We start from the raw sequence: 24,509 nt of genomic DNA on the forward strand, positions 1-24,509 counted from the left end.
ATCACATGGCAGTGAAAGCCGCTAGAGTCAGGGACATCACCCACTGATAGTCTATAATGATCCACCTCATTCTTTTAGCCTAGAGTTTCTGTACCCCAGTACTCTCGACCTCTTGGGCTGAGTAATTCTCTGTGGTGGGAGCGATCCTGGGCACCGGGGGACAGGGCAGCATCCCTGGCCTGGACACATGAGGCACCAGTAGCAACCCCTCCAGTGTGGCAACCCAAATTGTCACACATCGCCAAATGTCCCTGGAGGGGGTACAGACTTGACATCTTCACTGAAAACCACTACTTAGCCCATAAATGTATATGTGATTACCTTGTACCAAACACAGAGATAAAAAACATAGTCCCTGTAGTCACAGAGTTCAAAGTCAAGCTACATGAGGAGACAATTACAAGAGAGAGCAGCAAGTGCATCCTTCTAGTCCGCTGAGGTACGTCTAACTCAGACTGAGAGGTGGGGTAAGTGGCCAAGGAGATCATTCCAGAGCAAGTGGTCATCTGTGAGAACTTGAAGGACCCTGAGCCAAGGCAGGCAGAAGGCACGCCACGTGGAGCACAGATCCTTCCAGGAAGAGCACACATTCCAGAATAAGACACATGGGGCACTCCAGTGAGAGCTCAGTGAAAACACATGAGGAGTCTCACACAGCACATGCTTAGGAATTCCATCTTCACCGGGGCTCCTGGGTAGCTCAGTCGTTAAGCGTCTGCCTTCAGCTCAGGGCGTGATCCCAGAGTCCTGGGATCGAGCCCCACATCAGGCTTCTCCACTGGGAGCCTGCTTCTTCATCTCCCACTCCCCCTGCTTGTGTTCCCTCTCTCACTGGCTGTCTCTCTCTGTTAAATAAATAAAATCTTAAAAAAAAAAAAAAAAAGGAATTCCATCTTCACCATGAAGAACGAGTGTAGAAGACTGTTTCAGCATGGAAGCGAAAAGTGGCTACAAGGTCACCAGAGCGCATGGCAAGCTGGGTGGAGGAGCCCCTGCACTAGCCGCGGGGAGACCAGACAGGGGCTGACCTACTTCAAGACTATTGAAGAATTTAATGAAATCATCTGTGTGGATGCCCACTGCACAACATAAACTGTGATTTTCCACAAAAATCACTGCAAAAACTGTAAAGTACAATTTAAAGTATAAGCTATTATCTTTGCTCTCCTATGTCAGCATTAGAAACTCCAAAAACATCTCTGAAAGAAACATCTGAGGCCACCAGCATCAATGGCAAGACTGTTGGAATAAATGAATAATCTCGTAAGGTGACTATGGGGAAGGAGCTACCATATGGTAAGTTGTCACATTTTCTTTTTATTTTAAAAAGTTATTATTTATGGAAAACAGTATGGCAGTTCCTCCAAAAATTAAAAATAGGATAACCGTATGATCCAGCAATTCCACTTCAACCCAAAAGAAGTGAAAGCAAGGTCTCCCAGAGATTTTTGTGCACCCATGTTCCTAGCAGCGTTATTCACAATAGCAAGAGGCGGAAGCAAGCCAAGTGTCCGTCCAAAGATGAATAATCAAAATGTGGCATTATATACAATGAACTACAATTCAGCCTTAAAAAGGAAGGAAATTTTGATACATGCTACAACACAGATGAATCTTGAGGACATTATGCTAAGGGAAATAAGCCAATCACAAAAAGTCCGCAAGTACTGTGTGATTACACCTACATGACGGATCCACAGTAATCAAATTCATAGAAAGGGAAAGTAACATGGTGACTGAGCAGAGGGGACTCAGCAGAGGGGGAATGGGGAGTTGTTGTTTAATGAACACACAGTTTCAGTTTTGCAAGATGAAAACATTCTGGAGATTGGTTGCACAACCACGTGAATATACTAACACTACTGAACCGTACACTCAGAAATGATAAAGATGGTTGGGGCACCTGAGTGGCTCAGTCGGTTAACTGTCTGCCTTTGGCTCAGGTCACTCCCTCAGCAGGGAGTCTGCTTCTCCTTCTCCCTCCGCTCCTCCCCCCACTCGTTCTCTCCCTCTCCCTCTCTCTCTCTCAAATAAATAAAATCTTAAGCAACAACAACAAAAAAGCAATGATGAAGATGGTAAATTTTAAGTTTTGTACGTTTCACCACAATTTTTTAAAGTAATTATTATTTTATAGCACTTGAGATTATGTATGGCATTTTCCACCTGGAAAATATGAACATATGAGCTCCCTCTACCTGAAAACAGCGGTTCAGCGGGACCAGTTCCTCAGAATGCCTGCTGAGTCTCCTAGAGGATCTCTTCAAAATCAAACTGCATCCACTAAAGTGTCCGCCACCCAGAGTAAGCTACAGATAAAAGCCCCACATAGTTACCTGGACCACAGCAGTGACCAAGATGCCTCCCTATTCACTCAGCCTCCCACGAGGACGTGCTGAATACACGCTCTGTGCCAGGCGCTGTCTTTGGCACGGGGGAGGATGCTGTGAACAAAGCATGCAAACATCTGTCTTCACAGAGCTTCTGTTATAGCACAAACTAATTACAGCTAATTACAAAATTAATTTATTTTTGTCCAACAAGGGGACCTACCCTAGTTTGGAGTACCAGGGAGTAATCCTGGATGAAACTGGTATTTAACTTGAGCACTAAAGAATGAACTAGAGGTAACTTGGAGAGGCGAGTGCAGGAGATTTCAGGCCATGGGAACAGGTGCAAAAGCTATAAAGTGGCCTCAGAGATATGAAGAAGCTCTGTGGAGCTGGCCACCCTGGAGAGAGCAGGAGGAGAAAGGAGTGAGATGAAGATGGGAATCCATGAAGAGCCAAAGGCCAGCCTGCTGCCGGGCCCCTTTAGGGCTGCCTCAGTCTGTGGGGAGGTCCCTGGAGGCTGGCTTGCTCCTCTCCCCTTCTCTACTCCCCAGTGCACCGGAAAGTCCCTCTCAAGCATGATTGTAACCACATCACTACGCTATGCGAACACCCACACTCAACTCTCTGCAGCACCTCTTAAATTCATTCCAAACCTTTTTACAGCAAGGCCCCATTGAGCCTCCAGGCTCTTGATCATTGCATAATGAGGGTGTGCTCTGGGGTCCTCCACTAAAGGCAAAACTCCAAACCAACTTGGCCTCAAAGAGTAAACTAGAGGTGAGATGAGATGAACACACACAAAGTGGCATACAAACAATACAGACTGGCACTCATCTGAAGGGCTCACTCCAGTCGATTGTCCTACCTGAGCGTGAGGCTGTCCAGTTAGGGACAGTAGAGAAAAATCATAGGGAAGGGGAGCTGTTGTCAAGGGCCTCGCGGGGAAGCTGGGCTTTGACCACGATGCCAGAAATAGATAACGCAAGACATGGAGCAGGAGTCTAGGGAAGGGTGGGTGCCAGGCATATTCCATTAGCACAGACACAACAGCCAAAGCCATCAGAGTGGCTTGACTCTCAAGGGAAAGAGAAGATAATGAGCTGCAGAGCTAGATAGAAGAAAAAAGGAGGAAATGAAGCCACGCAGAGAACACGGAGAAGCAATGAATGACAAGTTCAGGATGAGGAATGCCAGAATATACCTTTCTCTGCAACATCACTGGTTATGTTTACCATTCTTTATCCATCAGTTGGTTAGTAAACGGTTTAGTGTACACTGTGTGTTAAATACTCTGATTTCCAAATCAGCTATTATTCGTGCCACTCACTGAAGGTTATCTCACTTTCATGGACTCTACATTCTGGTCATTATAAACTCCTTGAACGCAAGGGCTGAGTCTCTCTTTCTATATCCTCAGTGCCTGACCCAGTCAGCGCTGTGCCCTTTCTTGGCTCCAGTAGTTATGCCAGGCCCTGGTCTCCCCCGTGTTCAAGGCTCCTAAACAAGGGCAAGGGCAAACTGTGCTTTCCTCGGGAGCTGACAGAGCCAAGTGCAGGGAGAAGTCACAAAAAGTAGCTGACTCATGGCAAGGTGTTGGGGCTTCCACCCTGGGCTGCTTTAAGATCCTCCTGAGATGACAAGTATAGGATGTGTGGAGGGAGAAAGGATCCTGCAGCAGGGACAGCACATCAAGGAGACCAGCACCCTGAGAAGCAGTTTCCCACCATGATGGAAAGGGGAACCTGGGCCCCAATCTCATGAGTCAGAGCGAGAAAGAACTCAAAGAATTGTGCCTGCTGATGGCAATATGGGGGACACTTCTGTGAGAAGGAGTGGAGATATCTAAGAACCGAAGATTTTCTGACAACCAAGAGATATGATTAGGATTGTATGTCTCTTCTTTGCTGTCAGCTCTGCTTCTCCATTCCTTTGCAGCTGGACGCACGGACGCCCTTCACTCTGTCGCATTCCGGAGCCAACCACACTCCAGTTGCAGGTCTGAGAGCAAGTCTTGGCTCACAGAGCAGCTGCTCCAGGTGGTAAAGATGAGTCTTTTGGCATCCTGTATAGCTTCCATATTCCAGCATTAATGTCTGGTCCTCCTATAGGATGCAGCCCACTCCTAAATACATATCATCGGAACTCAAGTGGACCCAGCTTCGATGGGCACCTACAAGTTTTCGCCCGTAGCCTTTTAACATAACTCTAGTATTTTTCAATAGTTTCTTTGACTTTAGACTCCTTTTCCACATTTTCTGGCCCAGACTGGGAATGTGCCATTTCTCCAAAGAGCTCTTGCTCCTTTTGGAAGGAAATGGCATTTACAGCCCAGAATCTGAGTGTGAGATTTGTACATTCTTACTGGGTTAGCATTGCTTCTAGGTGTTTTAATAGACAGAGCTAAAAAAATACATATATTTTAAGAAAAATAAATTAATCATGATTTTAGCTAGGTATTTCCGATTCAAATGAAGGATTACAAGGTTCTATGTAACATTGGGGACTTGATTTATATGCTTTTTTATTGTCAAAATCTTGATTCCTCAAAATAATAACATGATTTATTTTCTTTACATATATATAATAAAATTTCAAAATAATAATATAAAATTTTATTGAGGGCAGTAAGAAAACTAAATTCAATTGAAGATTTTTTGTGGTTCTTTTATCTTTAGATATGCCCCAGTAGGCCTAGAAGCTCTGTGTTTATTTTTTTACGATTTTATTTATTTATTTGAGAGAGAGATAGCAGATCGACAGAGCATGAGCAGGGGTAAAGGGCAGAGGGAGAGGGAGAAGGAGACTCCCCACTGAGCAGGGAGCCCAAAGTGGGGCTCAGTTCCAGGACCCTGAGTTCATGATCTGAGCCGAAGGCTAACACTTAACTGACAGAGCCACCCAGGCACCCCAGAGGCTCTGTTTAAAGTCATTTGAAATATTTTTTGAGTGTGCCACCAAATTATGAAACAAGTTCATGTCTTGTTTCTAGCTCTGTTGCCTACCCTCTGCTTATTTTTTATTAGTTTTTTAAAATTTATCCTTCTGTTGTGTCTTCTTGAAACATAAGCAACTGGTTTATATGCTTCACATTCCCTCCTCCTTTTTAGTCTATACATAGTTTCTGCTTTTTTTTTTTTCACAAGAGTGGGTCCTAGAGATCATTTTTATAGCAGCCTACTCCCTCATCCACATTTTTATAGCTGCAGAGCACTCTGCCATGTGGACATACCATAATTCCATCAACCAGATCCATATCAATAGAGATCCGTTTCTTGTCATTTGCTATAACAAATAGTACTTTGGTGACTCACCTTGTTAAATTTTTGAGAAGGGCTGTTTATCTAAAATACATTAGATGGGGGTGCCTGGGTGGTTCAGTCAGGTAAGCGTCCGACTCATGATTTCAGCTCAGATCATGATCTCAGGGGCTTGAGATCAAGTCCCACAGCAGGTTCCCCCCCTCAGCAGGGAGTCTGCTTGGGATTCCTTCTCTCTCTGCCTCTCCCCCACTCATGCATGCTCTCTCTCTAAAATAAATAAATACATATTTACAAAAAATAAGGTACATTAGGTGTTATTTTTTAAAAATCCCTGCTATCTAGATATGCCAAAATCACATTATTTTAATATGTACTCCTTGGATTATTAGTAAAATAGTCGTTCACATGTTTATTGGTTATATGTGTATGTACCTATGTGTATTTCTCTCTGTCAACTCTCTGTTTATGTCCCTTTTCAAGGTGTTTATATTTTTTTTCATTTATTCTTACTTATTCATAAGAGCCATGTAAGGATGATAAGTTCCATGAGGACAAGAGCCAGATCCAACTTGTTCTCCATTATACTCTCAACACCCAGCCTGGTATCCAGCAAATAGTTACTCAAAAATATTAGTGAATATATCAATATTTATGATAGTAATGTATGTCTATATGTTTTAAATTTTTCTCATTTTAACAATTTTGCAACTTGGGGAAGTCATTTAGCCTCTGTAAATCTGTTTCTTCTGTGAGATGGGATTAATAGTTCTTAACAAGTTTGTTAATTATTTTATTAATATGTTTTCTAAAATGTAACAAGCACTCAAATGTTAGCGTCACTTATCATCACCATCATCCTCATCCTCATCTATGCATCATTCATCAAACCATGGAATAAAAAGTTCAGATATGGTGTTTCATGATAGAGCAAAGGGCAACAGAGCAAATGTTGTTATTGTCTGCACAGTCAGGAGTGTTAATAATAATAAATAAGAAGAAAAAATAATTATGAAATAAGCCAAGACAGTTGTTTTCTTGGGAAAATATTTGTGTCAGGGTTATTTCCTATAGTCAGGGACTTTTTTTTTTTTTTATTCTTCCCTGATTGTCTAGTATCTAGTTGCCATCTTGAAAGGAAGATGTTATCAAAAGATGAGGAAGACCAAAGGCAAATAAGCATTGGTTCTCTTGATTTTCTTTTGAGATGGTAAAGATTTGGGGGAAGGAAATAAAACATACACATGATCCAATACAAAAAATTACTCAGGTCCCTCACTGTCCAAAACTTTCATATGTAAGATCAATCAATATCAATAAATGAATTAAAATCATTTTCATTTGATCCAATGGTCTTTTTAAAGTACAAGTTTCCCATGATGCGGAAAAAGTTTATAGTTATCACACAAATGCCACAAAAAAATACATAATTGCCACATGAGTAATAAAACAAAGGTTATCTTGGAAACAACAGCGATTTGAACTTCAAGGAAATCCAATACAAAGAATAACACCTGGGTTTTCAAACTCCATTTTTAATGATCTGGATCCTGGTCACACGTGGCGGTGAGCAGACTGCAATAAGCCTGACCACAAACTGTATATGCACTACCTAAACCGTGTCTTTTCTTACCACGTTAGATTCCATTAGTGGAGAGAGAAGTTTGATCATCCCTTGTGTATAAAGCACTGCACCAGCGACAGAAGGGAAGTCAAATTGCATCCCCACCCTCAAGATTTCTGCAGAGTTGGTGGAGGGATAAGCCTCTCTTGAATCCCAACTTCTCTCCAGATGTTGTGCCATTTCTCTGCTCCCTGCATGAAAGAACCATCCTTACCAGCTGTCTTCATTCCTCCACCTCCCATTGTCTCTTGAACACACAGCAATCTGGCTTCAACTCCCAGCACTCCACTGAAAATATTCTTGTCAATGTCTCTAAAGCTAAACATTTAATGCAAGATGCCAAGGTCTCCAGTCTTTTCCTTACCTCACCCATATCACCTCTTTGTCTGCATAGAGAGCTCCTTGGACCTTACCATCTGAAATGTAATAACTACCCAAATGTTAGTATCACTTATCATCACCATCACCGTCACCATCACCATCATCTATGCATCCTTCATCAACACTGAAGAATAATACATTCAGATCCGGTGTTTTGAGAAGAAGCAGAGAACAACAGAGCAAATGTCTTATTGCCTGCATAGAACAGTAAAGATTTGGAGATCAAATCTCTCTCTCTACACATCCTCTCTAGGAGCTCTCACTCAGTCCCTTGACAGTAAATATAATCTCTACATGGATGATCTTCGAATTCTTATCTCAAGCTACTATTGCTTTCTTAAGGTCCCCAGAACTATATCTGACTATTTACTCAACATCTCCACTTTGATATCTAAAAGGAAACTCCAAACTACCATGTCTAAAATTAGATGTTTGGTTTCCCAACCCTTCCCACCAACTGTCCTCTCCGACCTTTCCCATCTTTGGCAACGGTAGCTCGTACACCTACTGCTCGAGTCAGATAACCTCGATTTCGCCCTCATCCTCACTCCTCCACCCCAAACGAACTTATCACTAAATCTTACAACGATACATTCACATGTCTCCATCTTAACGCCACCACCATCTCTTGGCTGCACTACTAAAAAAGCCTCCGAACTTCCCCTTCTATTCCTGCTTTTTCTCTAATCTACTTTCCACCCAGCAGCCAAAGAAACTTTTTTATAAAGTAAAACAACATATCTTTGAAATGTGTTTTCTGAACCATGTGAAGGTTTCCTGCTTTCAAAAATTATTAAATCAACAAGGATGAAGGAAAAAAACTAAAATCATACACCCACAGCTGGACCTAAACATACATCAAACTGACAATATACTTACAAAAACAAATCGAAAAATAGAAGTAAAGAACAAATCCTATGCAAATATCGAATCATTATGTGGTACCCCTGAAACGAGTACAAGTTTAAATCTCAATTTAAAATTTTTTTCAAAGAATTAATCCAAGTAACTTTATTTTTTTTAAAGATTGTATTTATTTATTGGGGGAGAATGGAGGGAGGGCCAGAGGGACAAGCAGACTTCCCACTGAGTGGGAGCCCAACACGGGGCTCTATCTCAGGACCCTGAGATCATGACCTGAGCCTAAGTCAGACAGTTAACCGACTGAGCCACCCAGGTGTTCTTTTTTTTTTTTTTTTTTAAGATTTTATTTATTTATTCGACAGAGATAGAGACAGCCCGCGAGAGAGGGAACACAAGCAGGGGGAGTGGGAGAGGAAGAAGCAGGCTCATAGCGGAGGAGCCTGATGTGGGGCTCGATCCCACAACGCCGGGATCACGCCCCGAGCCGAAGGCAGACGCTTAACCGCTGTGCCACCCAGGCGCCCCCACCCAGGTGTTCTAATCCAAATTACGTTAGAACACAATACTCTCACAGCACACCACTGTATCCTTAAAGAATAATAACAAAACTCAAAGCAAGCTTGAACTTTCCTGAAAGGTTTTGTTTTGGTAGTGGAATGGGAACAGTAATTCATGTCTGTATCATTGAAAAAAATGATATTTTTGGCAACCAGAGTTCTCCTTATGGGAAAAAGTGGACACAAATGTGGAAGGAATAAAGGAGAGGAAGAATCCTTGGATTTGGATCAGATTAAAGGTTTCGGAATAAACTCTCAATAGATAGATAGAGAGACAGGTAAATAGACAGACAGACAGATAAGCTCCCCCAGCTCTGTCGACGAAAGGACCCAAAGTAAAGACAATCCAGTAGTAATGAACACAATGACTATTGCCCTCAGTCTTGGTTTCCAAATGCCACTCCCCACTAAAAGGATCCAGGCTCCTTAGAAAAATGGCTGCTTTTTCCAGAGCTGGGATGGGAAAAGTATATGTTAAGCCTGGACTCTCTTGCTGGGCCAGAAAGCAAGAAAGTACTCAGAACCTGCTGGGGACACGTCCAAAGGATGCAGGAACTGCTCAAAGAAAGTCCCACTTGCCAAATTGTGTGTAATTTGAATATCAAAAAGAAGGATCATAGAAACAGATTTTAACCCACTGAATTAAAAAACCATGAGTCTAGGGGCGCCTGAGTGACCCAGTCGTTAAGCGTCTGCTTTTAGCTCAGGTCATGATCCCAGGGTCCTGGGACTGAGCTCCGCATGGGGCTCCCTGCTCGGTGAGCCTGCTTCTCCCTCTCCCTCTGCCTGCTGCTCCCCCTGCTGTGCTCTCTCTCTGTCAAATAAATAAATAAAATCGTTAAAAAACAAACAAACAAACAAACAAACATGAATCTAGGAGCACTACCAGTACAACAAAGCTACAGGGGAAGTGGGAAAGGGAAAGCTTTTCTTTACAGAAGAATACCATTATAGAAAATCACGATTTTGCAACTACCATTGCAATAATTTTTTAGGCAAGAATCGATGTATGTTACCACCACTGAGTGAAAGATTTGGGTGAATACAACAATATATACAGCCTCTGCATTTTCCTCACGGATTACTTATTAAATACAAAGGGACAAATAGGTACCATTATAATAGATTCACGTAGGTGACACCCCTTTAACCAGTGACCAGACTTCACAGAGCTAACAGTCGGAGGACGGTATCACATGCCAGTGATATTATGCACGACAAAGATACATTACTTATCCAGATTTCATGCCAAAAAAAAAAAAAAAAGCATAATCACACATCGTATCTCAAGGAAATGATCCAAAATATCTAAATTAAGGAACAGTCTGCAAAACATCTTTCAATGCCACAAAAGAAAACAAAAAAGCTTGAAGAACTTGTTCTAGAATAAAGTGCGATTTAAAGACATGACAACTAGAAGCAATGTATGATCCTTGATTAAATCTTGGAACCAGAAAAGCAAAACAAAAAGCTCCAACTATGTAGGACATTATTAGGAAAACAGGAAACAGGATGGGAATTATACATTAGACAACAGGAGATCAATAAAACTTCTTTTGCTTGTGATAATTGTGTGGGAGAATGTCCTTCAAACCTGCAGGCATTTTTAGGGAGAAAGTGTCCTTTCTTTTTAAAAATTGGTTTTTATTCACTTATTTAAGACAGAGAGAGTGCACATACAAGCAGGGTAAGGGCAGAGGGAGAGGGAGAGAAGCCTCAAACAAACTCCCCACTGAGTACAAAGCCTGAGACTGGCTCCACCCCAGGACTTCAAGATCAGGACCAGAGATGAAATCAAGAGTCGGTCGTGAAACCAACTGAGCCACCCAAGGAGCCCCAGGGAGTGTGTCTGATGCCTGCAACTTCTTCTGAAATGATACAGCAGAATCAAAAAAATGTATAAATATACAAAGAGAATGATGAAGCAAATGTGGCAAAATATTAAGAATTGGTGAATCTAAGTGAAGGCTTATCGTATCCAGTCACTATTTTTGCAACATTTTTATGCACAAGAAACTTTTCAAAAATAAAAATTAGGGAATAAAAAATTATATTCTACTTCAAATTTGACCCCAAAGCACACACAAAAAAACAAAAACGAAAAACCAACATCAGTGTGTCTCACTATACTGAGAATTGGATCCAAATTCCACATGGTCTACCCATTTTTGCTTGGCTAACTCCTTAGGCATTTGTCAGGTCTCAGATCAGAAGTCATTTCCTCGGGGAAGCCTTCCCTAAATACAAAAGCCAGGATGGCTCTTTATGTATTAATGTCTGAGATGTTCCATAAAGTGGGAAAATAAGAATATATGTACAGACAAATGACTGCATATTTATATAACAAAAGATTCATTTGCAAGTGTTGACCAAAAAGCCGAGATAGCACAGAAATTGGATTCCAACCTACTTCTGGATCAAACCACATCTAGAAACTTCTAAATGGGTTATGAAAGTGGATTAGATGACTCTAAAATCTCTCACCCAAAGTGAGGATGCAATACAATCCAGAAAGAGAGGACTTGTGTAGATTTTTGGAGGGGACCAATGGTATTCGGTGAGTCCTGTGTCTGCACCTGACCCAGTCAAGACAGAAAGGCTGCAGTGGACCACTCAGAGACTTACTGGGGGTCCGCCACAACTTGGGTGGGGAATGGGAAAGACAATTTGAGTGGTGTCTGACTCCTTCCTAAAAGAGCTAAGAGATGTGAGACCAGCTGGCTCACTGCTCTGATGGAGGGACAAAGGGGAAGTTGCTATGTGTGAGCTTGGCCTCCCCCCCAGGGTCTGATGGGAGAAGGTATGTGAGTACTCACATGGGCTCTGTGTGCGACTCTGCAGGAGTTTGCTTAAGAGAATGTCCCAAAGGGCTGCCTGAGTATGGAGGCCCCGTAGAAGCCACTTGAGTGAACTGCCAATTCTGAGAAACTGTGGAAGTATTAGCAACCAGGCAGGACAGAGATGCAGCAGTCTTCCTCAAGGAACTGCAAGGGACAGGGTGCTGGCAAGGAAAACAGGGTCTCCGAAGGACCTGGGAAAGGGCCTCACCAGAGAGGTTCAGCTGGGAACAAGTGCCATACTTCCAGAGTCCAGAGCCAGCTAACCACTGTGTCAGTCGGCAAAGAACTTTCCAGCTCATCAAGACTAAAGGTGTCAGAAACATCAACCAATGTGTGAGGGAGGAGGAGAGTGGGACACAGCATGCCATCCTTAGACCCATTCCTGCCAATAGAAATGACTGAATGGTTGGAGCTTTGATTACCGTGCAGAACTGGACATTCTGAAATCTCACTCAAGTCTGTGTTTTGTTCCTTAAAGCAGCTATAGGACTTTTATTACTTGTGAGCTGAAGTCCTGGGGCTTGCGCATGCTTTTATCCAGGAGTAGAGAAAAAACCCTCTATAGAGAGCAAACCACAAGGGCAACAGAGGATGAAGAAGGCTACTTTATGATTCAACCCAGTATCCCCTCACCAAACTTCCCCCCCCCCACCGTGTATAAAATACCCTTGGAACAACACACAGGAGACTGTAAGTGGTGCTGGCCTCTCGGATGAGATACTAGAGACAAGAGGCAAGGGAAGTTAACTTTTCACTAGATGGTCTTTTGCACATTTTCAGAGTTTGTATCTCTTCATGCCAATGTGCAGGACGTAAATGCCCATGTTGTGAAATGACCTTATAAGGTGGCGTGGCTGGCTGGTAAGAGCACCAGCTGCTGGGACTCTCTCTCTGGTTAGGTCACAACTGGCTGTGCATCCTTATGCACATTAACCACCCTCTCTGTGCCAATGGCATCAACTGAAATATGGGAATAATGGCAGTGCCTCTCTGGGTTGTGAGGACCAGGTGGCTGAGTACATGCGAAGCTCTCGTGAGAGGGCCCGCCTTATACGTGTTTGGTGAGCACTGGCTGTCGCTACTTCCTATTCCAACAGTTTATAGTAATAGTACGATAAACGTTAAAGGGGAAAGATTCATAAGAAAACAAGGGAAAAATCTGAGTACCATTTTTTTCTTCCATTGGATGTGGGAAAGAGACAAGATAATATGGTTAATACTTAAAAGTAACCATCTGAGAGTTAAGATGGAGGAGGAGTAGGGGACCCCTTTTTCAGCCGGTCCCCTGAGTCGAGCTGGATAGGTACCAGACCAGCCTAAATAACCACGGAATCAGCCTGAGATGCAGGAAGATACATCTGGATCTCTACAAATGAACATCTCCAGCGCTGAGTATTGAGATAAATAAATAAATAAAATATTTAAAGAAGAAGCCCACATCCCTAAGATCCCTATAAAACAAGGGGCACGGCCTGGGACCCAGTCAATAATTTGGGCTCTGGACAACCCATGAACCTCTCATCATCAGAATGACAAGAAGGAGAAGCCCCCCCCAGCAAAGAAAAGACGGTGAGTCTGTGGCCTCTGCCACAGAAATAATGGATATGGATGTAACCAAATTATCAGAAATGGAATTCAGAGTAACGATGCTCAAAATGATGAGTAGAATTGAAAAAACTATTAACGAAAAGGTTACTGAGAAAATAGAATCCCTAAGGACAGAAATGAGAGCGAATCTGACAGAAATTAAAATTTCTATGAGCCAAATGCAGGCAAAACTAGAGGCTCTGACGGCCAGGGTCACAGAAGCAGAGGAACGGGTTAGTGAATTGGAGGATGGGTTAATAGAGGAAAAAACCAAAATAGAAGCTGGTCTTAAAAAAATCCAAGCCCACGAATGTAGGTTACAGGAGATTACTGACTCAATGAAACGATCCAATGTTAGAATCATCGGCATCCCCGAGGGGGTGGAGAAAAACAGAGGTCTAGAAGAGATATTTGAACAAATTGTAGCTGAAAACTTCCCTAATCTAGCGAGGGAAACAAACATTCGTGTCCAAGAGGCAGAGAGGACCCCTCCCAAGCTCAACCACGACAAACCTACGCCACGTCACGTCATAGTGCAATTCGCAAATATTAGATCCAAGGATACAGTATTGAAAGCGGCCAGGGCAAAGAAATTTCTCACGTACCAAGGCAAAGGCATCAGAATTACGTCAGACCTGTCTACACAGACCTGGAATGAGAGAAAGGGTTGGGGGAGCATATTTAAAGCTCTTTCAGAGAAAAACATGCAGCCAAGGATCCTTTATCCAGCAAGGCTGTCATTCAGAATTGATGGAGAAATAAAGACATTTCAGAACCGCCAGTCACTAACCAATACCCTGGCAAAAACTAAGCAAAGAATCAAAGGCTTTGAATGCCATACTCGACGAGTTGGACCTCATAGATATATATAGAACACTACACCCCAGAACCAAAGAATACTCATTCTATTCTAATGCCCATGGAACATTCTCAAGAATAGACCATGTTCTGGGTCACAAAACAGGTCTCAACCGATACCAAAAGATTGAAATTATCCCCTGCATATTCTCAGACCACAACGCTCTGAAATTGGAACTCAACCACAAGGAAAAATTTGGAAGAAACTCAAACACTTGGAGACTAAGATCCATCCTGCTCAGGAATGACTCGATAAACCAGGAAATCAAAAATCAAATTAAACAATTTATGGAGACCAATGAGAATGAAAATACAACAGTCCAAAACCTATGGGATACTGCAAAGGCAGTCCTAAGGGGGAAATACATAGCCATCCAAGCCTCACTCAAAAGAATAGAAAAATCTAAAATGCAGTTTTTATATTCTCACCTCAAGAAGCTGGAACAGCAACAGAGGGACAGGCCTAATCCACGCACGAGGAAGCAGTTGACCAAAATTAGAGCTGAAATCAATCAAGCAGAAACCAGAAGTACAGTAGAGCAGATCAACAGGACTAGAAGCTGGTTCTTTGAGAGAATCAATAAAATTGACAGACCACTGGCAAGACTTATCCAAAAGAAAAGAGAAAGGACCCAGATTATTAAAATTATGAATGAAAAAGGAGAGGTCACGACGAACACCATTGAAATTGGAAGGATTATTAGAAATTTTTATCAACAGCTATATGCCAATAAACTAAGCAATCTGGAAGAGATGGAATCCTTCCTGGAAACCTATAAACTACCAAGATTGAAACCGGAAGAAATTGATTCCTTAAACAGGCCAATTAATTATGAAGAAATTGAGTCAGTGATAAACAACCTTCCAAATAACAAAACTCCAGGCCCGGACGGTTTTCCTGGGGAATTCTACCAAACATTCAAAGAAGAAATAATACCTATTCTCCTAAAGCTATTTCAAAAAATAGAAACAGAAGGAAAGCTACCAAACTCATTCTATGAGGCCAATATTACCTTGATCCCCAAACCAGGCAAAGACCCCCTCAAAAAGGAGAATTACAGACCGATTTCCCTAATGAATATGGACGCCAAAATCCTCAACAAGATACTTGCTAATAGAATCCAACAGTACATTAAAAGGATTATCCATCACGATCAAGTGGGATTCATACCTGGGATGCAAGCGTGGTTCAATATTCGCAAATCAATCAGCGTGATACATCATATCAACAAGAAAAGACTCAGGAACCATATGATCCTCTCAATCGATGCCGAAAAAGCATTTGACAAAATACAGCATCCTTTCCTGATTAAAACCCTTCAGAGTGTAGGAATAGAAGGTACATTTCTCAATCTCATAAAAGCCATCTATGAAAAGCCTACTGCAAATATTATTCTCAATGGGGAAAAGCTGGAAGCCTTTCCCTTAAGATCAGGAACTCGACAAGGATGCCCACTCTCGCCACTATTATTCAACATAGTACTAGAAGTCCTTGCAACAGCAATCAGACGACAAAAAGGGATCAAAGGTATTCAAATTGGCAAAGAAGAAGTCAAAATGTCTCTCTTTGCAGATGACATGATACTCTATATGGAAAACCCAAAAGAAGCCACTCCCAAACTATTAGAAGTTATAGAGCAATTCAGTAACGTGGCGGGATACAAAATCAATGCTCAGAAATCAGTTGCATTTCTATACACGAATAACGAGACCGAAGAAAGAGAAATTAGGGAATCCATCCCATTTACAATAGCACCAAAAACCATACGTTACCTTGGAATTAACTTAACCAGAGACGTAAAGGACCTATATTCTAGAAACTATAAATCACTCTTGAAAGACATTGAGGAAGACATAAAAAGATGGAAAGATATTCCATGCTCATGGATTGGAAGAATTAACATAGTTAAAATGTCCATGCTACCCAGAGCAATCTACACTTTCAATGCTATCCCGATCAAAATACCGAGGACATTTTTCAAAGAACTGGAACAAATAGTCCTTAAATTTGTATGGAAACAGAAAAGGCCCCGAATCTCCAAGGAACTGTTGAAAAGGAAAAACAAAGCTGGGGGCATCACAATGCCGGATTTCGAGCTGTACTACAAAGCTGTGATCACAAAGACAGCATGGTACTGGCACAAAAACAGACACATAGACCAATGGAACAGAATAGAGAGCCCAGAAATGGACCCTCGGCTCTTTGGGCAACTAATATTTGATAAAGCAGGAAAAAACATCCGGTGGGAAAAAGACAGTCTCTTCAATAAATGGTGCTGGGAAAATTGGACAGCTACATGCAAAAGAATGAAACTTGACCACTCTCTCACACCATACACAAAAATAAACTCCAAATGGATGAAAGACCTCGATGTGAGACAGGAATCCATCAAAATTCTAGAGGAGAACATAGGCAGCAACCTCTACGACATCGGCCAAAGCAACCTTTTTCATGATACATCCCCAAAGGCAAGAGAAACAAAAGATAAAATGAATTTATGGGACTTCATCAAGATTAAAAGTTTCTGCACAGCCAAGGAAACAGTCAGAAAAACTAAGAGGCAGCCCACGGAATGGGAGAATATATTTGCAAATGACACTACAGATAAAGGACTGGTATCCAAGATCTACAAAGAACTTCTCAAACTCAATACACGAGAAACAAATAAACAAATCAAAAAATGGGCAGAAGATATGAACAGACACTTTTCCAATGAAGACATACAAATGGCTAACAGACACATGAAAAAATGTTCAAAATCATTAGCCATCAAGGAAATTCAAATCAAAACCACACTGAGATACCACCTTACGCCAGTTAGAATGGCAAAAATAGACAAGGCAAGAAACAACAATTGTTGGAGAGGATGTGGAGAAAGGGGATCCCTCCTACATTGTTGGTGGGAATGCAAGTTGGTACAGCCACTCTGGACAACAGTGTGGAGGTCCCTTAAAAAGTTAAAAATTGAGCTACCCTATGATCCAGCCATTGCACTACTGGGTGTTTACCCCAAAGATACAGACGTAGTAAAGAGAAGGGCCATATGCACCCCAATGTTCATAGCAGCAATGTCCACAATAGCTAAATCGTGGAAGGAGCCGAGATGCCCTTCAACAGATGACTGGATTAAGAAGTTGTGGTCCATATATACAATGGAATATTACTCAGCTATCAGAAAGAACGAGTTCTCAACATTTGCTGCAACATGGACGGCACTGGAGGAGATAATGCTAAGTGAAATAAGTCAAGCAGAGAAAGACAACTATCATATGATTTCTCTCATCTATGGAACATAAGAACTAGGAAGATTGGTAGGAGAAGAAAGGGATAAAGAAAGGGGGGTAATCAGAAGGGGGAATGAAACATGAGAGACTATGGACTATGAGAAACAAACTGAGGGCTTCAGAGGGTAGGGGGTGGGGGAATGGGATAGACTGGTGATGGGTAGTAAGGAGGGCACGTATTGCATGGTGCACTGGGTGTTATACGCAACTAATGAATCATTGAGCTTTACATCGGAAACCGGGGATGTACTGTATGGTGACTAACATAATATAAAAAAAAATCATTAAAAAAAAAAAAAGTAACCATCTGAGAGACCAAGAGGTTAAAATGAGGAAAACAATCATCACTTGATAAGTGTCAACTTCCCTGCAAAGCAAAAACAAAAACAAAACCCAAAAGGCAACAACAAAAAAACAAACCTGTCAGGGGTATTAAAGTATTGGACCTCATAACTGGAAAAACCAACGCCGTATCTGCGGAGAGGCATCCAAATATAACTAGTTACTAATTGGGAGACATCTCAAAAAGCTCTAAGGGAAGTGGGGGTGGGTTGAGAGACATAAATTTAACCACCAGAAAATTAGTCATGAACTTGAAATACTAGAACAGAAAGAAGGGGAAAGAGCACTATTTTTGGAGGGTGCTCCAGAGGCCAGCATCCCAGGACGAGGCAGGTGCTGGTTCTGTTGCACAGACACAAAACACAATGTACCCACAACATCCACGTGTCTAAGTGGCAGGGGACAAGGACGAGCAGGAGGCAGTTTGCAGAAGGGTGGCAATCATCACTCAAGCAGTTATTACCTTGGAGAGATTGAAGATGACTGTCCTAGGGAGTCCAGGGATGGACAGACACCCCTAGTAGAAGGGCTGACACCAGGAAAGCAAAGCCCTCACGGAGCCAAGACCTTTGCACACATAGTCCAAACAGCTATCTGGAGCAGCAAAATTTTAAAGACAGCTGCGTGGATGGCGTTGAGCCCAAATCTAGAAGGCTTCGGTCTGCACTTCTTCAGAGGCCCAGGGCCAGGAAAGAATGCTTTTCAGCACTCTCAAGGTACAGCTGCTTCACCTCTGACCCCTGTCTGTTGCAGGCAGGTGAGGGCAGGAGGCAGGTGAGGGCAGGAGGAAGGAAGTTCAAACATGCAAGTAAGTTATGGGAAAGTACGAAGAATAAATAAGCTCCCAGAGGTAGAAGGACAAGATAACAAGCTTCTCAGAGTCAACAGAGAGATGGTATGGTCCATGTGATTCAACAGCAGAAAAAGCCTTCCTTATGGAGACACTGAATATAAATACTAGGCCTGACCCGGATGAGAGGTAACCTTTTGGGAACAGCAGCGTGTGAAGTACATGTAACAAAGTGACAATGACCAAGGAGACCCAGCCAGGCCTGCCATGGAAGGTTGTGCAGGTTGCATTTGGCACAAAGGCCTCCTCCAGCTGACAGGGTCAAACGGTGGCTGAGGTCTAGTCCCCAAGCCCTGAGCCAAGAAAGGGTCACTTTTGAACACACCATCTTTTCATAATTCATGGAAAGGCATCTTATATGTTAGAAGTGGGAGTGGAAGGAGGGGGTACAAAGAAATATAAAATCTAAGGAAAAACAATTATGTACCGAAATGGGGGAGTGGCTACAGACTATAACAGAGTGGTTGACCAGTTGCAAGGATACCAGCTAGCGCTCGCAGAGCGCTCACTTTGTGTCTCGTGCTACAGTAGCACATGATAGGTAAGCCCGTTTGATAATTACGGGAACTGGAAATGAAGTGGTTCCTATCAAAGGAAGACTCCAATACTAAATTAAAAAGCAGAACTGGAAACAGAGCAAGTCTAGCTAACATAAAATGAAAGGCAACATAAAGCTAGAGTCATAAGATAAAAGACTGGCTTTCTGTGTGAAAATCACATATAGTGTTGCTCTGCAAGGGGTCTTGAAGAATATCAAGGTTCCACCCCATTTTTCAACTACTCAACTCTTCATCTACTTGGGTTGATTATACCGCCCCCAGGATAATGAGAATGCCACTTTATGTGGACCTGCCGTTTCAGGGAGTTCGAATGCTCTCACGTGTACCAAGTCTGGCAGCACAGTGTTGTGTGAAGGCCAAGGACTTGGATACGACAGTACCTCAACGAAAATTCTATATTTTACCACCTGCTGTCTAGATGAACTTAGGAAAGTAACCTACTCCCTGGATTTCAGTTGCTAAATCTCTAAAATGAAACCCATACTCCCCGTTTTACAGATGCTAAAACTGAGGCGTGCAGAAGTGAGGTAATTGACAGGTGTTAGAGCAGGGATGCCTTTTGACACTAGCCTCGTGCTGTCAGAACTCACACGGGGTCAGAATCACGCCCATGGTATTACTGTTCTAAAGCTCCATGTGAATTTCCGTTCATTACCTCAAAAGAATTAGCACAAGAACACGTGTAATAAATGAAAGTTTAAATATCTCTAATGACAAATGCATTTTTCAGTTTGCCCAAAAGAAAGTCAGACTGGTAGCAAATCAAAGTAAAACTCTTTCCAAATTATCCAAACTGGCTTAATGATTTTAGTTGAGCATTTCCCAAAAATATGTAAAGTTTACAAATGTTAATAAATAATCTACTTTTCACATTATCAACCAGGTCTAAGTAAACTCTAGGGCTCAGAGATAAGTTTGCCTCAATAATTAATAATAAAGTTTTAATTTACATACCCAAAGTCCCCATTAANGAACTATCTTGATTAAACATCTTTAAACTCAAATTGTGCAAAAACCAGAAGAGTCCAGGGCCCCTTAAATAACAGAACTTCAAATAAGCCCCTGCTATCAGTGAGCAGCCAGGTAGCTTTTTGGAGCAAAAAGTAGAACAAACTGAAAAAGATGTTAACAATCGCAGGCAGGCACTGACGTGCAGAAAAAAAATATATTTAAACATCAAGACCTAGAGAACAGAACCCTCACCTGGAGAAGGAGGGTCTTGAGTCCAGGGCCCCTTAAATAACAGAACTTCAAATAAGCCCCTGCTATCAGTGAGCAGCCAGGTAGCTTTTTGGAGCAAAAAGTAGAACAAACTGAAAAAGATGTTAACAATCGCAGGCAGGCACTGACGTGCAGAAAAAAAATATATTTAAACATCAAGACCTAGAGAACAGAACCCTCACCTGGAGAAGGAGGGTCTTTTATTGCTAAAGTCACTTTCAGAGACCAGAAGACCACAGAAATAAAAGGCTAACATGCATTTTTGGAAAGATATATTTCAAAGTGGCGTAATAACAAATGCACGCCCATAAAATTATTCTGTAATACTTAAAAGCACACTGGCAAAAAGATACACAAATTTCGGTATCACTGGTTTGATCCAAAAAAAATCCAATATAAGAGTAAAATTATTTAAGGTATCGGTTTTTTACTTTCTAAACTCTTGAGATCTAGACAAAAATTGTTTTTTAAAATAGCATTAAACAGAAACTTAACTAAGGACAATTTCCTATTCATAAATACAGGTTAGAAATCAAGCTACTCAATAAAGCATAATTAGGCAGAAATTAAGGGTTCTGATCACATGCATCTATCAAATCTCAAAAGGAGTTACATGAAAATGAGCCCATATGCCTTAAAACAATCTGTAGGAATATACATTAAATGCTAATGCAGTTGTTGCCGAGGGGTGGGACTGGAAGTGGAATATATATTGTTTTCATGATCAGAAATACTTAAAATATACAGTGAAGTAGACAATATAAGGCTGGATGGAACAGGAAGAGATGCAAGTTGATTTTATTTCCACTAGTTTATTACATATGAGATCACTGTTAACCAAATGCAGGGCACTTCACTAGAGGCAACAAGAAAAACCAAGATGAATCAACAAAATCAAAACCCATGCCCTCAAAAAGCTCATGATCTAGGAGTAAAGGTAAAATACATGTTCCAACAACTAAGTACAATGCAGAATCCAAAATGTGCTATCGTACTCACAGTAAATACAGGATGCTAGAAGGGCAAGAGAGAAGAGCAATTAGTTCTGTGGAAATCAGGGAAGCTGAAACAGAGAAGGATGGAGAGATTCAGGCAAGTGAATGATGACAGAAGTGGGGGGGGGAGCCCAGCTCATATTGAGCAGTTGCTATGTGCCAGGTACTGAGAAGTGCTTTCATTCATTTAATCAATCAACTATTCATTCATTCATTCATTCATTCAACCAACCTTCATATGTACCCTATAAGGACGTACTATTATCCCTGCTTTACAAACCAGGAAGCTGAAGCTTGCTCTAGCTCAGACAACTAGTAAACAGAAGAACCAGGACTGAACCCAAGTTTGTGTTCCTCATCACTCAGTTTATGCTGCCCCTCCAGACATCAAGACCTGGAGCCCAGGGGAAAATAATGAACAAGGTCAGAGAAGAAGAAGGAAACTCACATTTATTGAAGGGCATCTATGGATCAGCTTCTGTATCTTCATGCCTTTTATATGAACATTTATTTATTTTACCTGTGATATGATCATTATCACAACCATTTTAAGGCTGAGAAAACTAAGGTTTAGATAGGTCAAACATCAGGCCAAACAGCTACTATGCAGCAAAACAGAAATTTAAACCAAGTCTGAGTCCAATCCTGGGGCAAGCCAGACAGATGGCTGGCTGGCTGTATGGGCAGTGTCTCATTTAAGCCTCCAAACAACACTGTACATCTGGTAATATTATTTTTCTCATTTTACAGCTAAGAAAATGAAAAGCAAGATAAGGTAAGTAACTTCCCCAAGGTCACAGAACTGGTAAGAGGTGGACCCAAAATTTCAGCCAGGCAGCCTGATTTCAGAGCCAGAATTCTGACCCTCTGGATAAAATGCCAGAAAGAGTAAATGGGAGCCAAATCATGGACAGCCTCTAAAGTCGCACTTGGAATCCATCAGCTGTGCAAACTTACTGAAGATTTTTGCTGGGGAGAACATGATTAAATTACATTTTAGGAATAAAGTCCTTCAAAAGGCATATCAAAATTAGATTATTGGCACATAACGTTTAATAAGATATAAAGCACCTTACCTTTACAGCTTCTCAAATAAAGATAACCACTGTTTCAATGAGGTATATTTAATTTACCCAAGAAGGTCATCTATGTAGCTATTCTGCAAGCACTCAATTACGGTAACCCTCTTAAAGTGTCAAGCCCCAACTAGGTACTGTAATACTTCGCATAAACCACATTAGATTTTCCCATTACTATATCTTTCTATAGATTTCTTTACATAGTGGTGTAGAAATTGGAAGTTAGGTAACTGATATTGAACCTGCCTTCTCAAAGCAAAATAGGAAGAGAGGGGAGGGGTTACAAGATCAACAACTGAAATACACTTGCTTTTAAAAATTCATTTTTCATTTTCGCTATCATGCCCAGCTAACCAGCCAGGAGGCCTAGGATTTTCCACCTCCAGAACAGGTTCAACCAACATCCCCCAACGACAAGCAGAGTCTGACTCATCCTAACAGCCAGCATCAATTCTTAATGAGTCCCAGAGCTCCCAAAGTCCTTTCTACTTCTTTTCCTGCCAGTGAGTCCCTGGCCCCCTTTCCCTCTGTCCCAAATTCCTGAAGACCTTCCTCATTTCACCTCTTTTCTTTTAAATTGAGGTATAACTGACATACAATGTTATATTAGTTTGTGGTGTATAACATAATGATTCGACATTTGTATACATTGCGAAATGGTTACCTCAAAGTTAATACGATATTATCCACTGTATTCCCCATGCTGTACCTTGCAACCCCGTGACTTACTTACCTTGTAACACTACGTTTATACATCTTAACCCCACTCCTTAAGAATCACTGCCTGCCAACCCTTTCCATCATGAGGCAGACACGCAGGTTTTGGTGGCTTTCCCCCTCTTCCCTCCATCCTCACGTCTCCCCGGCTCGAAACTCCCCACTCACCAGGTGCAGGGCCAGGGGCAGCAGCAGCAGGAACAGCCACAGGTAGAGGTGGCAGCTGTTGGTGAACTTGCTCTGCTCCGGGTCGTGGTACCAGCCGCCGGTGAGCGCGGCCCACACGCCCTGCCGGAGCAGCTGCAGCGCCTGGGACACCATGCCTGCTGCGCCCCGCGGCCGGCGCGCCCCGCTGCACGCCGCCCGCCGCTGCCGGTCCCCTGGCGCCCACGGCTCTAACACCCAGGCCCTCGGGCGGCGCCACCGCCGCCGCCGCCGCCGCCGCTGCCGCCCCCACCCCCTCCCCCGCCTTCCGCCCCGCGACTGAAGCTGCTCTTCTCCCCAGACCCGCGAACCGCGGCGCCGGACCCGGCTGCTGCCGCGGGGCAGGTGGGAGCCATGTCCGAGGGAGGAAGGATTTTCCCATGGTGCTCAGAGGCGGCCGCTCAAAGGATGCTCCGGAGGCTCCGCCCAGCACCCGCCCAGGCTCCCTCCAACAGGCCTGCCTGCGGGGTGGAAGGATTTCTGAGTCCCTCCAGCCTCTCTTCTTTGGCTCTGCCCGCTGCCCCCTCTTTTCCTCCCCCTCCTCTTATTAGAACAAAAATGTTCTCATGCAGAAGAGACAAACCAAGACAGGTTCTTTTCCCTTTTCCCCTTTTGCTTCCTGCACCAAAAAAAAATTTATGTAACCAAGATCCTGTCACACATCATTCAGTGTAATTTCTCCGCCCCCCCCCCGCCCCCAGCACTGCCTGCACAGTTTCATTCTCCTTAATTAACCGCTGACCTCAGACGTTCAACTAGTCAGCCCACGCCCTGCCTGCACCTTTGACACTGACGTTTTCGACTCCCCGGCCTTCTCCCCTCCTCCCCCGTGTTGTCCAACCTGGCAGATAAAGAAGACAGAGCACCTTCCTGGAATAATTTCAGGAGACTCAGCTAGACTTGTCTTTTTATATTTTGCCTAGAACATAATCCCAGTCATCAATCGACTACTTAC

The 24,509-nt window shown here is 42.6% G+C and overlaps 1 protein-coding gene across 1 annotated transcript in view; it reads right to left on the reverse strand.

Moving 5' to 3' along the window:
- Positions 1-23,671, reverse strand: part of PCNX2 (pecanex 2) — a 291,473-nt gene extending 267,802 nt beyond the window's left edge. Inside the window, exon 1 of the mRNA XM_040624241.1 lies at positions 23,519-23,671. Within this exon, the coding sequence (XP_040480175.1) occupies positions 23,519-23,671 (153 nt within the window). The remainder of the gene's footprint in view (positions 1-23,518) is intronic.
- Between the last annotated feature and the right edge of the window lie 838 nt (positions 23,672-24,509).

The sequence above is a fragment of the Ursus maritimus genome, unplaced genomic scaffold (genome assembly GCF_017311325.1).
Source record: "Ursus maritimus isolate PB19 unplaced genomic scaffold, ASM1731132v1 scaffold_7, whole genome shotgun sequence".
Taxonomy (NCBI): Eukaryota; Metazoa; Chordata; class Mammalia; order Carnivora; family Ursidae; genus Ursus; species Ursus maritimus.